Below are 17,634 nucleotides of genomic sequence, written 5' to 3' on the forward strand. Positions count from 1 at the left end.
GTAACATCTTCAGTACACTACCACGTTACACTATCAAAACTAGAACATTGACAGTGATGCAATCCAGAGCTTTTTAAGATTCAACACTTTTCTTTTGGCTATTCTAGGCCCATTACATTTCCATATGAATATTATAATTATCCTGTCAATTTCTATTAAGAAACCTTTTTAGAATTTTTATTAGGTTTGAGTTGAATCTACAGATGAATTTGGAAATAACTGACATCTTACAATATTGAATCTTCTAACCGAAAATCAGAGCATACATCTCGATTTTTCCTTATGTTATTAATTTATCATTGCAATTTTTGTAGTTTTAACTGTACAAGTAAGTCATTTACATTTTTGTTCAGATTTATCCTTAAGCCTTTAATTTTTTTGTGATATTTTAAATTGCACTGTTCTTAATTTCAAACTGCGGTTGTTGAAATTAACTACCAGTCCACCCTAGGACTACCATTGGCTGAAACACTGACTGTTCTAATATATAAACTTCTAATATATAACTTCTAACATATAAACATACAATTGATTTGTGTGTTGATTTCCTATCCTGCAATCTTGCTAATCTCAATGATTGCAGAAGCCTTTTTTTTTTTTTTTTTTTAGATTGATTTTTCTACACAGGCTCTCATGTAGTCTTTGACCAAGGATAATTTTACTTCTCCCCTTCCACACTAAATGCCTTTTATTTTTTCTTTTGCACTGGACACAATCTCCATTACAAAATTTAACAATGCCCACACTGGTGCACATGTTGGTGTTAGATAGTATTCTGCGTGTAAACACTCAGAACAACTTGCAGTATATGTATACCCACTCCTCCCCCAACCCTACACACTGGTAAAATCCATGTTGGGAGACTACATTGGCTATGAACATACACCCCTGAGTTGAAACAAGACTAGGATACCCAGTAAGAATGTTTATTCACTGAAGTTCTGGCAGACTGAAGGCCATGATTTCAGACTAGAAATAGAAAACTTAAGAGGACCACATGGACATTGGAAAAAAGAACACGGATTGAAATTTGCCTAGCAGAAACCTGAAAGTTAATGGTCTTCAAGGTGAATATGAAGGAACTGTAGGAGGGAAGTGGGATAATTCACATCTCCACCAATAACTAAATGTAGCCACACTAGCTTGGAGGAATTTGAGGTGAGACATCTAAAATACTAGGTCATGGTGGGTGCTGGAAGACAAAAGAATGAATCACTTACTAGGAATGGCTGTGGGGAAGGGCTTGAAGGAACCATCCTCTCGCTTCCATGCGAGCCATGAACATTAAACATGGAGAAATGAGGAGAGGTGGCAGATCCGTTTGGGATGCATCATCTTCAGGGGATGCTGAAACAACAACAGGATTTGGTTTCCTCTATACCCCTTTTACCTCCCCCGCAAGCCCAGGGAGTGGGCAGCAGTGGTGCTTTGTGATGCCAAAGCCACCCTAGGACTGCCATTGGCTGGGACGCTGCCTGTATGATCAAACAAAGCTCAAGGGTGTGGCTTTGCCTTGCTCTCAGGTGGGTATATATACAGGGTGGGCAAGAGCTCTGGGACAGCCCACTGGAAAGCTTCAATACAGCTGTGGAAGTCTGCACCCTAGAAGAGCCTAGTATAGAAATTCTCCAACCAACCATCATCATGGAAGAGCCAACCTCAAGCACCAAAGAGAATAAAATGAAAAGCCCCTGTGAAACCAACAACAGAAAAGTTGACAAGGTCAGATTGTTAGGTTTTCAAGGGAAGGTGAGGGTGAAAGAAAGACACACAGATAGGGGGCGGGTCAAACAGCAACACGGGTATACTGCAGACACCGGCAGAAATGGGGGAGCAGCTTAATGCCAGAGCCTACCACTGCATACAGGCTGGCATACTTATAGGTATGGGTGGGAGAGGTTTGGGAAGTATGGCTTCCTGCCTGGCAGAATATTGACAAGATGTTGTTATGATCAGGCAGTTTGGCCCTTTCTCCGGTGCGATGTCACCATGGTGTTGCTTGGACCTTTAGGCCCAACAAGATATGATAGGGATGTTTCTTTAGTTGGGCCTTTATCTACCTTGTGGTCAGGCGGTTAGGTGGGATTTTTCTCAAGGCCAGAACCCCCGTGGAATGTTTCACTTTGACCAAGGTCTGCAAACTAGAATGGAGCTTACAAAATAGTGCAGTTTAGACTAATATTCTTGCCTTCTACTTTAGTATAAAAGGAAGAGGGGCGTTGTTGAGTATCTGGCTGCTTCCCGCTGAATAGGGGAGCTATAATCAGGGTTTGGGTTTTGCAGCAGTGGGTGTTGGACTTCAGAGTTGTTTTCCTGGAGGCACTGGTACTGGACTTGGTAGAGGAGAAGGATGGTATCCATGTGTTGCTGGGTGGCTGCCTGGACAAGGGAGTTTAGCCTTCGGGAGATAAAGCGGGATATGAGGATAAGCATACATGGGCCAATTGCAGTATTAGGAGGAGAAAGATTAGGGGACCTAAGAAAGGGGCCACCTGCTATCCCAGTGCTGAGTGCGGCAGAGATGTTTAGTTCTGCTAACACTAGAACGAGATGTAGAGCCTGCTTAGTGTGTGTGGAGGAAGATGAGACAGAAGCTACTAAAGGAACCTGGATGGTCTGCTTGTTAGGCAAAATGTTAATGTTTAGACTGAAACACCAGGGTGCATGTTCCTGACCAATTGGCCAGTAGGCAGAGATAAGAGTTTGTGCCACAAAGGAAGAAGACGCTGGGGGTGGACAGACAAAAGTTGTAGGTTATGGTGGCAAGCCATGAGAAGGTGGGGGCTGAATTCTGCACAAACCCTTTGTTTTAACTTTTATGTTTTTCCAAGTTGAATAGCTGCCAGCAAGGGTAGCCCGTCTGAAGGCATGAGAGAAAATGCTGGTGGGGGAGGAGGTGAAGGCTGCTTTTGGAGACAGGGAGATAAGTGGGGTTTTGTAACTAACAGTCATTGCGGTCCTGATAGGGCAGAAGGATACAGGTTGTAGTTGAGGGAAATGTTTGTGGATTTTTTCCAGGGAGCACCCTTGAGTTGGATACATGGAGAGCGGCACCGTCAGAGAGGGGAGGGTTTGGTAAGAGGTGTTTTATGGAATCCGACTTGTATCATGTTTAGTTAAGAGGTATGAGGTGAAGGAGGGTGACAGCCCCGTGTATGACTGTGTGGGCGGATTTGATGGGTTGGGGGAAAAGGTGTTTAGCTGAGCAAGATTATAAACAGGTTTGGGGAATGAGTTGGCCGAGTAGGTGAGATGTAGGTTCATTTTGGACCGGGTTTATGTGGACAGTTTGAAAGGAAGGGCTGTGAACTGCTGGATTTGTGTGGACAAACAAATTGAACTGTTGGAAGAAAGACGGGAGTGTGACTGATTTAAGAAGCAACGTGTGAGGCTGATGAAGGGGGCTCAACTGTTAGAGGTTTGGGGTGGGGACTTAGAATATTCCACAGACAAAGAGGGCAAAAGGAGAAAGAGGAGATTTGAGTAGGAGTTGACAGCTTGGAAGGTGCCCTGCAGTCTTACCTCCTGCATTAGTGTGAGAAATTGGCAGGACTATCCAGGGACATGGGGAAGGGAAACCAGGAAAGATCTGAAATAAAGTAGGAGGTAAAATATTGGAAATTGGCGACAGAGAGTATTATGGACTAGGGCATTCTGGATTGGCAACTTCTGAAATTCTTGTTAAGTGCAGTGAGGTTTGTCCTGTGAGGGAGAGAGAATAATTTGGGGGTGAGGAAATTTCTAGATGTGAATCTGGTGCTCTTTTTAGTTTGGAATGGTGCATTCAGTGTGGAAAGGATGTTAGCTTTGCCACTGTGGCAGTAGTTAGGATAACCTGGTGAGGATCCGTCCACTTAGGCTGCAGAGGGGAGGAGGAGGAGTCTGCGACTCAGACGCGGTTCCCTGGTTGTAGGACAGGGAAGAGCATTCTGAGGATGGACTTTTGGGCTGGGGGGAATAGGACTTAGGCTGAGGGGCTTTGGGGAAATGGCTCATAAATGCATGAGGACCAACAGGAGAAGTGAAGCCTGGGCCATTTTAACCACTAGGGGTTTTTTTCTTTTTTTTAATTACCTGAAGATTAGGGGAGGTAAGGAATATGGAAGGCCCACTTAATGTTTAGAGCCTTTGCCAGCTGTTTGTTAACCTGTGAAACAAATGTTGGCCCATTGTCCGACTGAATTCAAGAGGAGAGTTTAAACCTGTGGATAATATGAGTGAAGACAACAGAAGTGATGGTGTGTGCCTTTTCGGTGGTTGCAGGAAAAGCTTTTATCCATCCAAAGAATGTATCTACCATTATCAGAAGGTACAGGAATCATTTGTTGGGAGGCACGTGGGTGAAGCTGATTTGCTAGTCCTGCCCTGGTGTGTGTCCTCAGGCCTGGTGTGTGGGAAAGGAGATGATTTGATAGCTTCCTGAGGGGAAGTTTAAGTGCAAAGGGAAGGTGTCTTAGTAATGTCTTTCAGATGGGCAGCCATGGTGGAAAAATGTATATAAGTTTTTAAAAGCCGGAGTAGGGGCAGTAACAAGCATGGGAATGGTTGTGCACATATAAAAGTACAGAAGGTTTTTAATACTTGGGAAAGACACTTTTATCATTGAGGTAGAACCATTTTTTCCTGAATGGTGCCAGCCTGGGCAAGTGGGGTTTATTCCTCCTGGGTATATACAGGGTGTATGCTGGGAAAAATGGACAATAATGATGAAATTTTAAGGGCTGTCTGCCAGGTTGCTGAATGTGTTCAGAAGTTTCCCTTTGTTACAGCATCAGTAGCTTTTTGGTGTCCCTTTCAGTGGATAATGGTGGCCTTCAGTGGTAGTTTAGCCACCTCCAGCAGCTTGTGTGCAAGTTTCCTATTTCTTATGGGGGTTCCTTTTGTAGTTAGAAAACCCCTTTCCTGCCAGATTAAGGTGTGAGAGTGTAGGATGTGCCACGCATATTTGGAATTGGTTTGACTGTTAACTCTCCTTCCATTCGCTAGGGTGAGATGCCGGGTTAGGGCTACTAGCTTTGCCTGTTGAAAGGTAGTATGGAGTGGGAGAGCATTGGATTCTAGGAGTTCATTTTTGGCAATGATGACTTGGACAGCTGCTGGACATGGCTCCCTTAAAGAGCTTCCATTAATGAACCATGTAGATGTTCCCCTCAAAGGAGCTTTTGAAATATGTTGGAAGCGGGAGGAGAGGGAGTTTAAGAGGTCCAGGCAGCAGTGAGAGAGCTTAGAGTTAGAGATATTAACAAGGAGGAGGGCGGCTGAGTTGAGAGTTTTATATCTCTGGAAGGTGATTACAGGGTTAGCTATGAGTAAGATATGTACCTGCTGTAAGCGGGATGATGGGAGGGATAGAAGGGATTGATGGTTTATGAGGTCCTGTAGGTTATGGGAAGATGCAACAGTAATGTGTTGGTTGAGAGGGAGTTTCTGTGCCTCTAAGGCCAGCAATGTGGCCATATCCAAGATTTTTAGTCAGAGTAACCAGCCTTGGATGACAGAGTCCAATTGTTTTGAGAGGCGTGCAATGGCTTCTGGGGCAATCGCTGTATGTTTGGCAGAGTAGTCCAAGAGCAAGGCCTTGGTCAGAATATACATACAAAGTACAGGAGTTGGTGGGATTGGGCAGTCCTAGTGACAGGGCCCTTAAAAGGGCATTTTTAAATTATTTATTTATTTATTTATTTATTTATTTACTTATTTATTTTTTTAAGTGGGAGTTGATGGGGCAAGCTGGGTTCAGGCGTTTTAGGATGGACCCATGTGAGGCTGTGTAAAGCAGCTTGGCCAGCAAGTCAAAGTTGGGAATGCACAGCTGGAAGTATCCCACAAGGCTCAAGAAGGAGAAGAGGTCCTTTTTGGTGTGGGGAAGGGGCATGTCCTGAATTAGCTCATTTCGCTGGATTGGGATGGCCCAAGAATTAGAGGTTAGGAGAAATTGAAGGTAAGGAACCTGGGTTTGGGCTACCTGAGCTTTTGTGAGTGAGACCCAATATCCTCAATTATGGAGGAAGTTTAAAACCTTAGTGGTGTGTTGTATTGACAGGTTAAGGGAGGGGCTACAGAGAAGGAGGTCATTGACATATTGGAGGAGGGTGCCAAAAGGAAGGGGAAGTTCAGCTAGGTCCTTGGTGAGGGCCTGTCTGAATAGGTGGGGGCTATCCTGGAACCCCTGTGGGAGTATGGTCCATGTTAGTTGGTTGAACGTGTGAGCATTAGGATTTGACTACATGAAAGCAAAAATATTTTGGGAAACCAGATTTAAGGGAATAGTGAAAAAGGCATCTTTTAGATCCAATTCAGAGAAGTGTATGGTCGACGGGGCAATATGGGAGAGTAAAGTATATGGGTTGGGGACCACCTAATGAATTGGTACCATCACCTGGTTAACAACTCCAAGATCCTGGACCAAGAGGTGAGACCCATCTGTCTTTTGGACAACCAGGATAGGGATAGTTGTAGCGAAAGTTTACAGACTTGAGAATTTGAGCTTGTTAAACTTTACAGATAATAGGCTTGAGGGCCCTGAGGCCAGCTGGGTTAAGGGGATATTGAGACTGATGAAGGAAAGTGGAGGAGTTTGAAGGGTTATTTTACCTGGGATGTTGTGTGTGGCTATTGTGGGTCTAGAAACGTTCCAAACTTTAGAATTAACAGTAAGTAACAGGGTGGATAATGAAGATGAGGGGGAGGAGAGGGAAGCATTTGGGTGGCAGAGTAAAATAAAAGGAGTAGAATTGTAGGAGCCACATTGCATGGAGTTCCGGAATTTACTTAACATTTCCCACCCCAAGATAGGGATAGGACACTGAGGGATAACCAGGAAGGTGTGGGTGAAGGGGGGTGTTGCATAGATTGTATAATAAAGGACCAGTCTGTTTGTGCCTAGAGGGGATTTCATTACCTCTCACAATAGAGATAGAGGAACTGAGGAGAGGTCCAGAATATTCTGGTAAAACTGAATAACTATCCACTGTATCCAATAGGAAAGACACGGGCTTACTAGAGACTGACAGTGTTATCCTGGGTTCTGAGGTGGTGATGGTGGTGTGGGGTGGGGAGTGGGGAGGTGGCGGGCCGGCTCCAGGCCCTGTCAGTCTTCAGTTAGAGGTTATGAAGCAGGATGAAAAGTTTTGCTGAGCACAGTATGACTTTCAGTGTTCCTTGATAACACAGATGGGGCAAGGTTTCCTGGGTGTCCTGGGATTAGGGCAGGCTTTTGCCCAGTGTCCCTGTTGGCTGCACTTATAACAGACTCCTAGCAATGACTGTTGCAATGTTGAAGACTTCTGTATGCGTTGGGAAACCTGTTGAATGGCAGCTGCCAACATTTGGTATTTAGTCTGGTCCTTTTTGGATTTTGGGGTTTTCAGTTCTTCCTCTCTATTATTAAAGATCTCAAATGTCACTTCGATTACATGTCTTTGGGAGGTTTGAGGGCCATCTAGTTTTTTAAGTTTCTTTTGGATGTTGGGGGCTGACTGGGAGATAAAGTGTAAATGAAGGTGGATTTTGCCCTTATTGGTATTAGGGCTTTAGGTGGTATATTTACTCATGGCCTTTGAAAGGCAGGAGAGGAAAAGAGCATGGGCAGCTTTATTTATGCCAGCTACAAGGCATGATATCATATGGCCTTATTTCTGACTGTCTACAGAAGTTGCCTGATAATTCCAACTGGGGTAAGCCCTGGGGACAGCTAGGGTCCCTACTAGGTTATGGGCAGCATCTTGTTGGTGGAGGGTGTTCGCATTGGCTTGGACAGCCATCAAGTTGTATTCAGCCATCCAGATGCATTCCCTGTCTTCTGGGGAGAGGGTGGAGGAGAGTATTAAATATATTTCTTTCCAGGTAAGGTCATAAGATTGAGTGGCATAAAAAAATTCCTTGTGGAAAGAGGTGGCATCTTTGGAAAAGGAGTCAAGTCTCTTTTTGATATGGGAGAGGTTCGCTAGAGAGATGGGAACATGATCTCAGATTATGTCTTTGTCCCTCACAATCTCCTGCAGGGGAAGGGCTTTGGAAGGCCTTTGGGTGTGTGCCTGGTTGTCAGCACTAGGGGGGTGGGTGTGAGACCTGGTTTGTGGTGAAGAACGAAGGGCAGATGGAGGGTGATAGGAAGCGGGTGGAGGAGCCAGAGCCAAAGGAGAAGGAGGAAATGGTGTTGGGAGGGGGACCTAGAGAGGGGTTTTGTTTACCAGGTTGAAATTAGAGGAGAAAGGCTTGTCCTGAGGAGGAGGCATTTTTGTGGGTTTTTAGTTGAGGAGGAGGATTTGAAAAGGTGAACAAGACTGACAGAGAGAGAGAGCAACCCATGAACAGAGATAAGCAAAATGCTTTCAATCCTTTACCATTGCATTAGAGAAAGGTTTTTAGATTATATTCAATTTGGAAGTTGAAAGTTTTGTTGTCTGAAGGGAATGAGTATCTCCAGAGAGTAGTGAATACCCCAAAGGGAAGTGAGTACCTCAGAAGGGAGTTAATATCCCAGAAAAGAGCGAGTACCCAGAAGGGGAGTGAATACCCTGGAGAAAAGTGAGTACCCAATTCCTCCCAGGAGAATGGATGTAGGAGAGCTGGGATGTACCAAAGAGCTGTGGTAGCTCTTCACAGTCCCGTGGTGGCCAGAGCAGCTGGAATGGCAAGTGTTCTGAAGGCGTCCCCTGAGAAGGCAGGCTGTGGTCACCTGGTGACCAGGGAGACCTCCAATCCAGTGCTAGGATTTTCTGGAGAACCAGCAGAAATAGAGAAAAATCTGGAAAGGAGGAAAAGGGAGATTCACACACTAACTGGAGACTGGTGTTGGATGTAAGGTCCAGCAATGGGGGTGATCCTTACTGGAGCCACCCAGAAAGGGGAAGGAAGAAAGAGGACGGTGAGTTTGATCAGGACCTAGAGGTCAGCCCAGGACTGGAGATGATGAGACAATAAGGAGAACTGGGCTGGAAACAGGTAGTCCACTCAGGATATGGAAGCAGGTTCAGGTCTAGTTTTTGCTGATTGCTGCTTTCCAGGATGCAAAAGAAGACTTACCTGGTAGAACTCAATCCCCATCCCGGGTTTTGGCACCAAAATGTTAGATTTTGAAAGGAAGGCAAGGGTTAAAGAAAGACACACAAAGAGGGGACCACTAAAACACCTACACAGGTATACTGTTGACAGCTACAGAAGTGGGGGACCAGCTTAATGCCACAGCCCACTACCACTTACAGGCTGGGGTACTTACAGGTATGGGTGGGAGGGAGCTGGGCAGTATGGGATGCTGCCTGGCAGGATATTAAGATAGTCTTTTGATCAGGTGGTTTGACCCTTTTTCCTGTAGGATGTCATTGTGGTGTTTCTTGGACCTTTGCCCAGCAAGATATGATAGGAATGTTTCTTAGTTGGGCCTTTGTCCATCTTGTAATCAAGTGGTTAGGCAGGATGTTTCTCACAGCCTGAACCCCTATGGAATGTTTCACTTTTACCAAGGTCTGTGAAATAGCAGGGAGCTTACAAAATCGTGCAGTTTGGAGTAACACAGATGACCCTACCCATGCTCCTCTTCTTCCCCATAGATCCCTACCCTATGATTCCACCTTGTTCTTCTCAGACACAAGCCCCTTCCTCAACCTGCATTTCTTCTTATAAAACCCCCCTTGCTATCTATTCTCTACCCTCTTCACCCAAAATAATGCCTTTCTGGCCTCTCCCTGTTTTTTTTTTTTTTTTTTTTTAACCAGAAGAAGAAGCATCTGGTCAGAGCCTCAGCCCCTGAACAGAGTTTGAAAGAGACAGTAAAAGCAAAATATCCAACATTACTGTTTTACTACAGGAAGAATAAGAAAAGAAATTCAAATCAACTGGAGAATAAAGAGCCCACCGAGAACTCCACTGATCCAATCAAAGAGAAAGGAGACCTAGACATATCTGCAGGGTCTCCACAGGAGGGTGGGGAGAATTAGTCCAACATAGAGAAACCAAATTGGACAAATCATTGCCACTGATGGCAATGATTACAATAAAATCAGTTTGAGGAGCTGATGACTGTGTATACCTTTGCCTTTTTTTCTAATGGTGGGGAGGAAGGGAAGGGAAAAGATAGGCATTTGAGAACGGAGGGATATGAGATCCTGTAGCACTGGCAGACAGATCCACAGGTTAGGCAGACATTGTAAATAAGGACTGGGCAGGGGAGACTGATTCCTGGAGACAGATTTTCTTCTTAAAATTTTATCTCACAGGGGAGGAAGAAAAGGATTTGGTGTTCCTTGGAGCATGTGCATATTTAGAAGAGCACATAAAAAGATCTGTATTGTATGTAGGTGACAGTGACACTCTTTCCAAAATGAAGACATCAAAATCACCACCTTCAGGCCACATACCTCAGAGCGGTGTGTTTTGTAACTCACCCAATGCTGTGAGCAGCTGAAGGTCCTCAAAAGGACCAAGAACCTCACCCTACAGAAAGTAAGAGAGCATGCCATACACAATAAAATAACGGTGTTTGGAGGACATGGTCCCAATACCAGGGCACTTGATAAGAAACTCTAGGTGGAGCAGTCACCTACCAAATGTGGGGCACTGGGAGTGGCCTGTGTCTACTGTAAGCAACAAACAGAAGCATTGTCTACAGAGAATTTCAATACAAGAATTCAAGTAAAAGCTGGTATTTTTATTACCACTTCCATACACCAGCATTTCTATAGAATGTCAATGATTAAGAATTCTTCCCCTAGAGGCAGAGCTTGCAGTGAGCCGAGATGACACCACTGCACTCCAGCCTGGGTGACAGAGCGAGACTCTGTCTCAAAAAAAAAAAAAAAAAAAAAAAAAAAAAAAAAAAAAAAAAAAAAAAAAAAATTCTTCCCCTAAAATAAAATATCGCTTTTATTGGTGGAAATACAGTAGAGTGGTTTAGAGTGGTTTTGGCATCAATGTAGAGGGCTGAGTTGCATTCCTTGAGTTAACGGCTCAAGACAATCTCCTGTTTATTCACTCATTCACTCTCCTTTATTTCCATGGCCCAGTTTTATTCCTCTTGTCTTCATGGGCAATCATTGTAATGTATTTGATGTAGATCCTTTTCTTTGTATGACTGTCAATATACTTTATTGTTTGTGGACATTTGTTTTCAATGTATATATCCATTGTCAATATTTAATGTTTCACTCAGGCCTATATTTAAGATGCATCTATGTATGTCTAATCCGTTCCTCCCTTGTTGGATATATTTTTCTATTATATAAATTTAAGAAAGATATTTGGATTTTTAATATTTGTACCCACCTTCTGGTCCATGTTTTGTTTAATTTCTACCTTAGTATTACATTTTCTTTTGAGTGACTATAAATAGTGTCATGTGTTTAATTTTGATTTCCACATGTTCAATGTTAGTATATAGAAATGTGATGGATTTTTAATGTTTTAAAGAAATTTTATTTTGTATATTTGAGGTTTACAACATGTTATTATGGGATATATACATACATATATATATAAAGTAAAATGGTTACAATGGTGAAAATGATTAGCATATCTCTCTTCTCACTTTTTTAAGTGTGTGACAATAGCAGCTAAAATCTACTTACTTAAATAAAATTAGTGATATAATTCATTAGCTTTAGTCTCCCTGTACATTAGATCACTATACTTGTTCATCCTACATATCTGATATTTTGTATCTTTTGACTTACATCTCCCCATTTCTTCTCCAATCCCCAATGTTTCATTCTCTACCTCTGTCTATTGAACCCCTTATTTACATAGTCTACGTATGAGGTCATATAATCTTTTTCTTTCTGTCTGGATTATTTAACTAAGTGTGATGTCCCCCTGGTCCATCCATGTTCTGGAAAATGCCAAGATCTTTTCTTTTTAAGCGGAGGAAGGATGTTAAAGAGCAGATGGATGGTAACCAAAGGAAGGGATAATGAAAATCTTTCTTCTGGCTCTTTTCTAACATTCTAACATTGTCTTCAAGACCTAGGCATATTCTAACATCCACAATTTCTCTTCCAAAATCTGTTGTCACTACAGGTGTCCATCTTGGAAAAAGCCTAACATAATATGGACATGGCCCTTGATTTCTACAGAAAAATCTCATAGATCCTCACTCTGAATCAGGGAGTATGAGAAGCCCTATTACATCTCTTTTCCTTTGGTTCACCAATCACTGGTAAACATTTTTCTGTCCTAGATAGAACTTCCATAATTCCCAAGTACCCTCTGGCATTTATATTCATTTATTTGCATGTGGATGTCCAGTTGTCCAAGCATCATTTGTTGCAAATATAATTCATTGAATTATTGTGACATCCTTTTCTATGTTCAATTGGCCATAGCTTTATCAGTTTATTCCTGTTCTCTAAATTTTATTCTATCAATTAGTACATTTAAAAGTATCTAAGCAGTATGCTTTCTTGAATGCTATGGCTTTGTGATAAGTTTTGAAATAGGAAAGGGAGAGTCATTCAACTTTGCTTTTCTTTTACAATATTGGTTTGGCTGTTCTAGGCCCTTTAAATTTACATGGGTTTTAAGATAAGCTTGTCAATATTTGCAAAGATGCAGGTGGGATCTTGATTGGGAGTACATTGAATCTGTACCTCGATTTGGGGAATATTGAAGACAGACTTTATCTCTAAGATCTTTCAATGCTAGGGTGCTCCAGAGTTCAGTCCTTAGACATACCCTTTTATCCTTCTGCGCTCTTATTGCTTTAAATCACATCTATATGCATATGACAACCAAAATTATATCTTTACCCTAAATCTCTCCTTGAAGCCCAAGCTCACTAGTTTATGCATTCATCTGAGTACTTAATAAACATTCCAAAATTAATATAGTCAATGATAATTTTACAAGAAACAATAACATTGTGCTTATCACATTCAAGGTACTCTTTTTAAGACCATATATAACCTGATGAGGCAATTATCATTTTTCCCTTCAAAAAAAATGAGATAAACACTAGATACATAAATGACTAAGTTTACATAGAAAGTGTCAGAATCCAAGATTTGAACCAGTCATGCTGAACCCAGAGCCTACACACTTCACAATACCTCATAACATTTCTTCTAATAAGAGCATATACTTTCTCTATCTACATACTTATCTTCTCCTTTTTCTTGGAAGATAAATTTCTTGGGGAGAATTCTTCTCTTAGCCACTTCTGTAATAACATAAATTATATGAATAAAAGAACATAATAATGAATTCCTGCAGTTTCTCACTCGCCCAGCTTGACTACGTTCTCAGACTATACTGTTGAGTTGCGTTAAGGGAGTTAGTATGAGGAAATTAGTGTTTATAGTTTATCAGTGGAAACTGCTGTTTATCAATTCCTAACCATTTCCTGGATGTTTTCTCTATTGCTATGGTTAGGCTTTGTGTCCCTACTCAGATCTCATCTTGGATTATAATTCGCGTAATCCCTATAATCTCCATGTGTCAAGAAAGAGACCATGTGGTGGTAATTGAATCATGGGGGCAGTTTCCTCCATGCTGCTCTCATTATAGTGAGTGAGTTCTCAGGAAATCTGGTGATTTTATAAGTGCTTGGTAGTTCCTCATGCATTCATTCTCCTTTCTGTTGCCTTGTGAAGAACGTGCCTTGCTTCCCCTTCTCCTTTCACCATGATTCTAAGATTCCTGAGGCCTGCAAAGCCATGCTGAACTGTGAGTCAATTAAACCTCTTATTTTTTAAATAAATTACCCAGTCTCAGGCAGTTCTTTATAGCAGTGTGTAAATGGACTGATGCATGTCTAGAATCTCTAGCGATCTTAAACAGAAAAAAACAATAGACTTTCAATAGCGGTTCAACACATAATGAATCCCAGCTGATTCTGATGTGAAGTGCTAGAACTCAGGTCTTTACATGATATCTGTAACTACTCACACTCTGATCTCCTTTTTTTTTTCTTTGAAAGCACTTGCACTAGTGACATTTGAATCTCTTCATCGTTCTTTTTTTTTTGAATTGTAGAATCGTGTAACTGTTGGCTTTCTGAGTGTCTTTCAGTTTCCTATATGTGCCAATGTATTTTCTACATGGAGACTGTTTCTCATTTTTTTCTCTTTGCCTGGAATTATTTTCTCCCTTCTACGCACAGTGCCAAATCTCACTTAAATTATTATTGGCTACATTAATTAATAACCTTAGGTCTTTAGCCCATGGGTATCTCCACACTTGAGTTCCTCTCTGGCCACTTTATGTAGTTTTATCCAACACCTCCTGTCCCCATAGCTAACATTTTATATGCCTTCCTGGCATTATTGTTTTCTTGTTAATAATTATCATTCTCAAATATATTTTACTTTCTTCTTGTTTTCAGTTTGCTTTCTCCAGTATTTTGCAAATTCCATGACAACAATTATCTCAGCCTGTAGCCTGTTTTGTTCACTACTATATTCTCATGACTTCAAAAAGTGTCTAGCATGTAATAAGTACTTAATAAATATTTGTTGCATTGAGTCTTCAATATACATAATTTATTCAACAAACACTTATTAAGCATTTATTATGTTCCAGGCACTATGCTATGTACTGAGGATATGTTACAGAACAAGACTGACATTACCACTGCACTTAAACCTGTGAAAAGCAGGTAAGTAAATGGGCATTTGCAATATAAAGTGTTAAGGAAGTAAGACAGGAGTCAGCAAACTGTGGAGGCATATTAGAGGAGCATCTTGTCTAGCCTGTGGCATCAGAGGATGCTTCTGAAATCTGAAGAACTGAGACCTGAAGTTACTGGGGGAGCTTATGTAGATTTCTACAGTATATTGTCTGAACCAGGGGTCAGTAAATTTTTATCTGTTAACTTTTCTCTATCAAGAGCCAGTTAACAAATATTTTAGGTTTGTGGGTCACATATGGTCCCCATTACAATTAACCAATTTTACCCTTGTTGCAAAAGCAGTCATAGATGATGCATAAACTAATGGCATGGCTCTTTGCCAATACAACTTTAATTGCAAAGAAAGGTGGCAGCACAAACTATCTTTTCATAACTCCTAATATAGCCCCATGGATTTCAATTTTTTTTAAGTAACAGAACACTTTCTTCAAAAACACTTTATGTGGAATACCAGTACCTAATGAGACAAATGTCCTTGATTAAAATTGTGGTGGAAGTCTGGAGACCCTTACCTCTCTTTCCCAGTGATTAGAGGAACAAGTAGGTAAGCTTCCTTCTTCCAGCATAACAATTATCCACTTTTCATTTCTCTTTCTCCTTATATGGTTTCCTCCTCATCCCTTATAATAATAGCTGAGGCCAATAAGGTTGTTCTAACTAAGAAAATCAAACCAGAAAAGTTGATATTCAAAAATAGAATCAGCCCAATTTATTTGGGAAATTCTCAAAGATACTGCTATGTATTGAATTGTGCACTACTGCCCCCACTCCACCCACCAAATTCATATGTTGAAGCAATAATTTTCATTGTGATTGTATTAGTCCAGTCTCATACTGCTATAAAGAAACACCTGAAACTAGGTAATTTATAAAGAAAAGAGGTTTAATTGACTCAGTTCCACAGGCTGTACATGAAGCATGGCTGGGAAGGCCTCAGGAAACTTACAATCATGGCAGAAGGCAGAGGAGAAGCAGGCACATCTTCACATGGTGGCAGGAGAGAGATAGTGAAGGGGGAGATGCTAAACACTTTTAAACAACCAAATCTCATGAGAACTCACTTGCTATCATGAGAACAGCATGAAGGATGTCTGCCCCCATGATCCAAACACCTCCCACCAGGCCTGTCCTCTAATATTGAGGACTACAATTGGATATGAATGAGATTTAGGTGGGGACACAGATGCAAACCACATCAGTGACTGTATTTGGAGACAGGGCTTGTAAGGAGGTAATTAAGGTTAAATTAGGTCATAAGAGTGTGGTCCTGATATAATAAGATTATTATCTGTACAAGAAGAAACAGAACATCCCCTTCTCCTTACTCCTTTCTCCCTCATCACACGGACCACAGGAAGGCTATACGAGGAAACAAAGGGAAGGCAGCCTTCTACAACCCAGAAGCCAGGAAGAGAAATCTCATCAGATACCAACTCTGAGGGCACCCTGATCTTAGACCTCCAGCCTCCAGAACTGTGAGAAAATGAATTTCTATTGTTTACACCACCCAGCTTATAGTATTTTGTTATGACAGCTGGAGCAGACTAAGGCAGACACTCTTCAAAAAAGGTTAGCTATAGTTTTATGTCCTAATTTAATATCACAGTTGATCTTTGACCTTTTATAAATCTTTTACCAAGCTGCTTCCTGGAGCCCACGAATTATCTTTGAGGTGGCATTTACGGTTTTAAATTTCTTGCTGAGTCACTCAATTACTACTTATGGCTTCTGACTACTTAATGATGCCCTAGCTTTTGAGGGGAGCTTATTACCAATTCTGTATAAAGCAGGAGATGCTACCTAAGAAATCAGGATTAGTTGTTCTGACATAGCTGGACATATTTTTCGTCAAGGAAGTAACACTTAAACTGCTGCTTGTCCAATGTGTCTTTATTTTCTAGGCCTGTGCTATTCTTTCTTTAGGAAAGATGGCATAATAAACAGACAAGGTACATGTGTGACTATTGACTCTGAAAAACTAGCCAAGCTGAACGCTAAGTAAATGAATGTAGCAAAAGAGCTTATTATAGCCCAGAAGTCACACAGAGAATGCTGTCAAATCTTTCAAAGACAGATTGGTAAGTATGCATAGCATCTTGCTTATCTTCGCATTAGAGCCGCTGTGAATGAGCTACTTAATAATAATCTTGGAGAGTCTTGAATAAACAGCCTAGGCCCTTTAAGGGTTGCCTACATTAAAACTATAGAAACATTGTGCTAGAACACAGAGAGCAGCAGTTATGTTTTCTCTGTGGTCTGAAGAGTACTTAGTAGAAAGTCATTGCATGCTAAGGCTCTCATTGCACACTGTTTCCTCACTTGAAGGATGGGATATTGGTGCCTGTTTTGATTATAACATAGAAATCGACTTTTTTGTCTATATTTTATACTTTTCAGGGTTGGAGTTGGAGACCAATTGCCCTAGCTAATGCTAAGCGTCGACTATAGGATGATATTTGGAAAAAGTAACTGTGACCTCAACTGAATGGTATGTCCTAGAACTCCCGAGGGACTCAAAGTGGAGAGTGACATGGAAGGCCCGGCAATAAAGTAATAATATAGAGTGCTTTTCAGAAAGATGAGAAATTACTTGAGCCAGTGAGGTGTTTTCTCTTGAAAAGTAGTCCTCTCAAAAGTTCAGAATTCTTTTACCAATGTTAGCATTGCATAAACCGTTTCTGAAACCCATTTTGAAAATTAACTTTCTACATAATATTCTTCAGGTCAGATATATGTCATTCCTTACTGGTAATTAGATTATCTGAAGCATGCAGAGTATACTCAGAGCCTGTTTCTAATTAATTAAATTTTCAGCTAAGCTAGTTAATAATAATTTAGGACACAAAATTATATGAGATTATATAGTAATGAAACTTACTTTTCAAATGGCTAAAGGATCAGCTCTGGTAAGACTTTTAAAAGGGATGCTCCAGAAAGGTTTTGGGCAAATGGAGTAAGAATTTAATAGGTGTGAGGCTTTCCGGCAGGGGGAATGGGGGGTGGCACTCACAAAG

At 41.4% G+C, this 17,634-nt stretch overlaps 1 protein-coding gene across 1 annotated transcript; it reads left to right on the plus strand.

The window, feature by feature from the left end:
- The first annotated feature begins 1,555 nt into the window (after nucleotides 1-1,555).
- LOC104680817 (sperm protein associated with the nucleus on the X chromosome N4) lies at nucleotides 1,556-9,984 on the plus strand. The gene is made up of 2 exons (XM_010386904.2): nucleotides 1,556-1,722; nucleotides 9,717-9,984. Exons 1-2 carry the CDS (start codon nucleotides 1,645-1,647, stop codon nucleotides 9,936-9,938), a joined length of 300 nt encoding a protein of 99 aa, XP_010385206.1. The 5' UTR covers nucleotides 1,556-1,644; the 3' UTR covers nucleotides 9,939-9,984.
- Nucleotides 9,985-17,634: the final 7,650 nt, after the last annotated feature.

The sequence above is a fragment of the Rhinopithecus roxellana genome, chromosome 7 (genome assembly GCF_007565055.1).
Source record: "Rhinopithecus roxellana isolate Shanxi Qingling chromosome 7, ASM756505v1, whole genome shotgun sequence".
Lineage (NCBI taxonomy): Eukaryota > Metazoa > Chordata > Mammalia > Primates > Cercopithecidae > Rhinopithecus > Rhinopithecus roxellana.

What these genes read in the sequence shown, in the direction of transcription:
- LOC104680817 (XM_010386904.2), top strand. Translation starts at nt 1,645, where the DNA reads ATGGAAGAGCCAACCTCAAGCACCAAAGAGAATAAAATGAAAAGCCCC. An exon ending in ACAACAGAAAAGTTGACAAG is followed by an intron (nt 1,723 to 9,716) that starts GTCAGATTGTTA and finishes TTTTTTAACCAG; the next exon opens with AAGAAGAAGCATCTGGTCAG.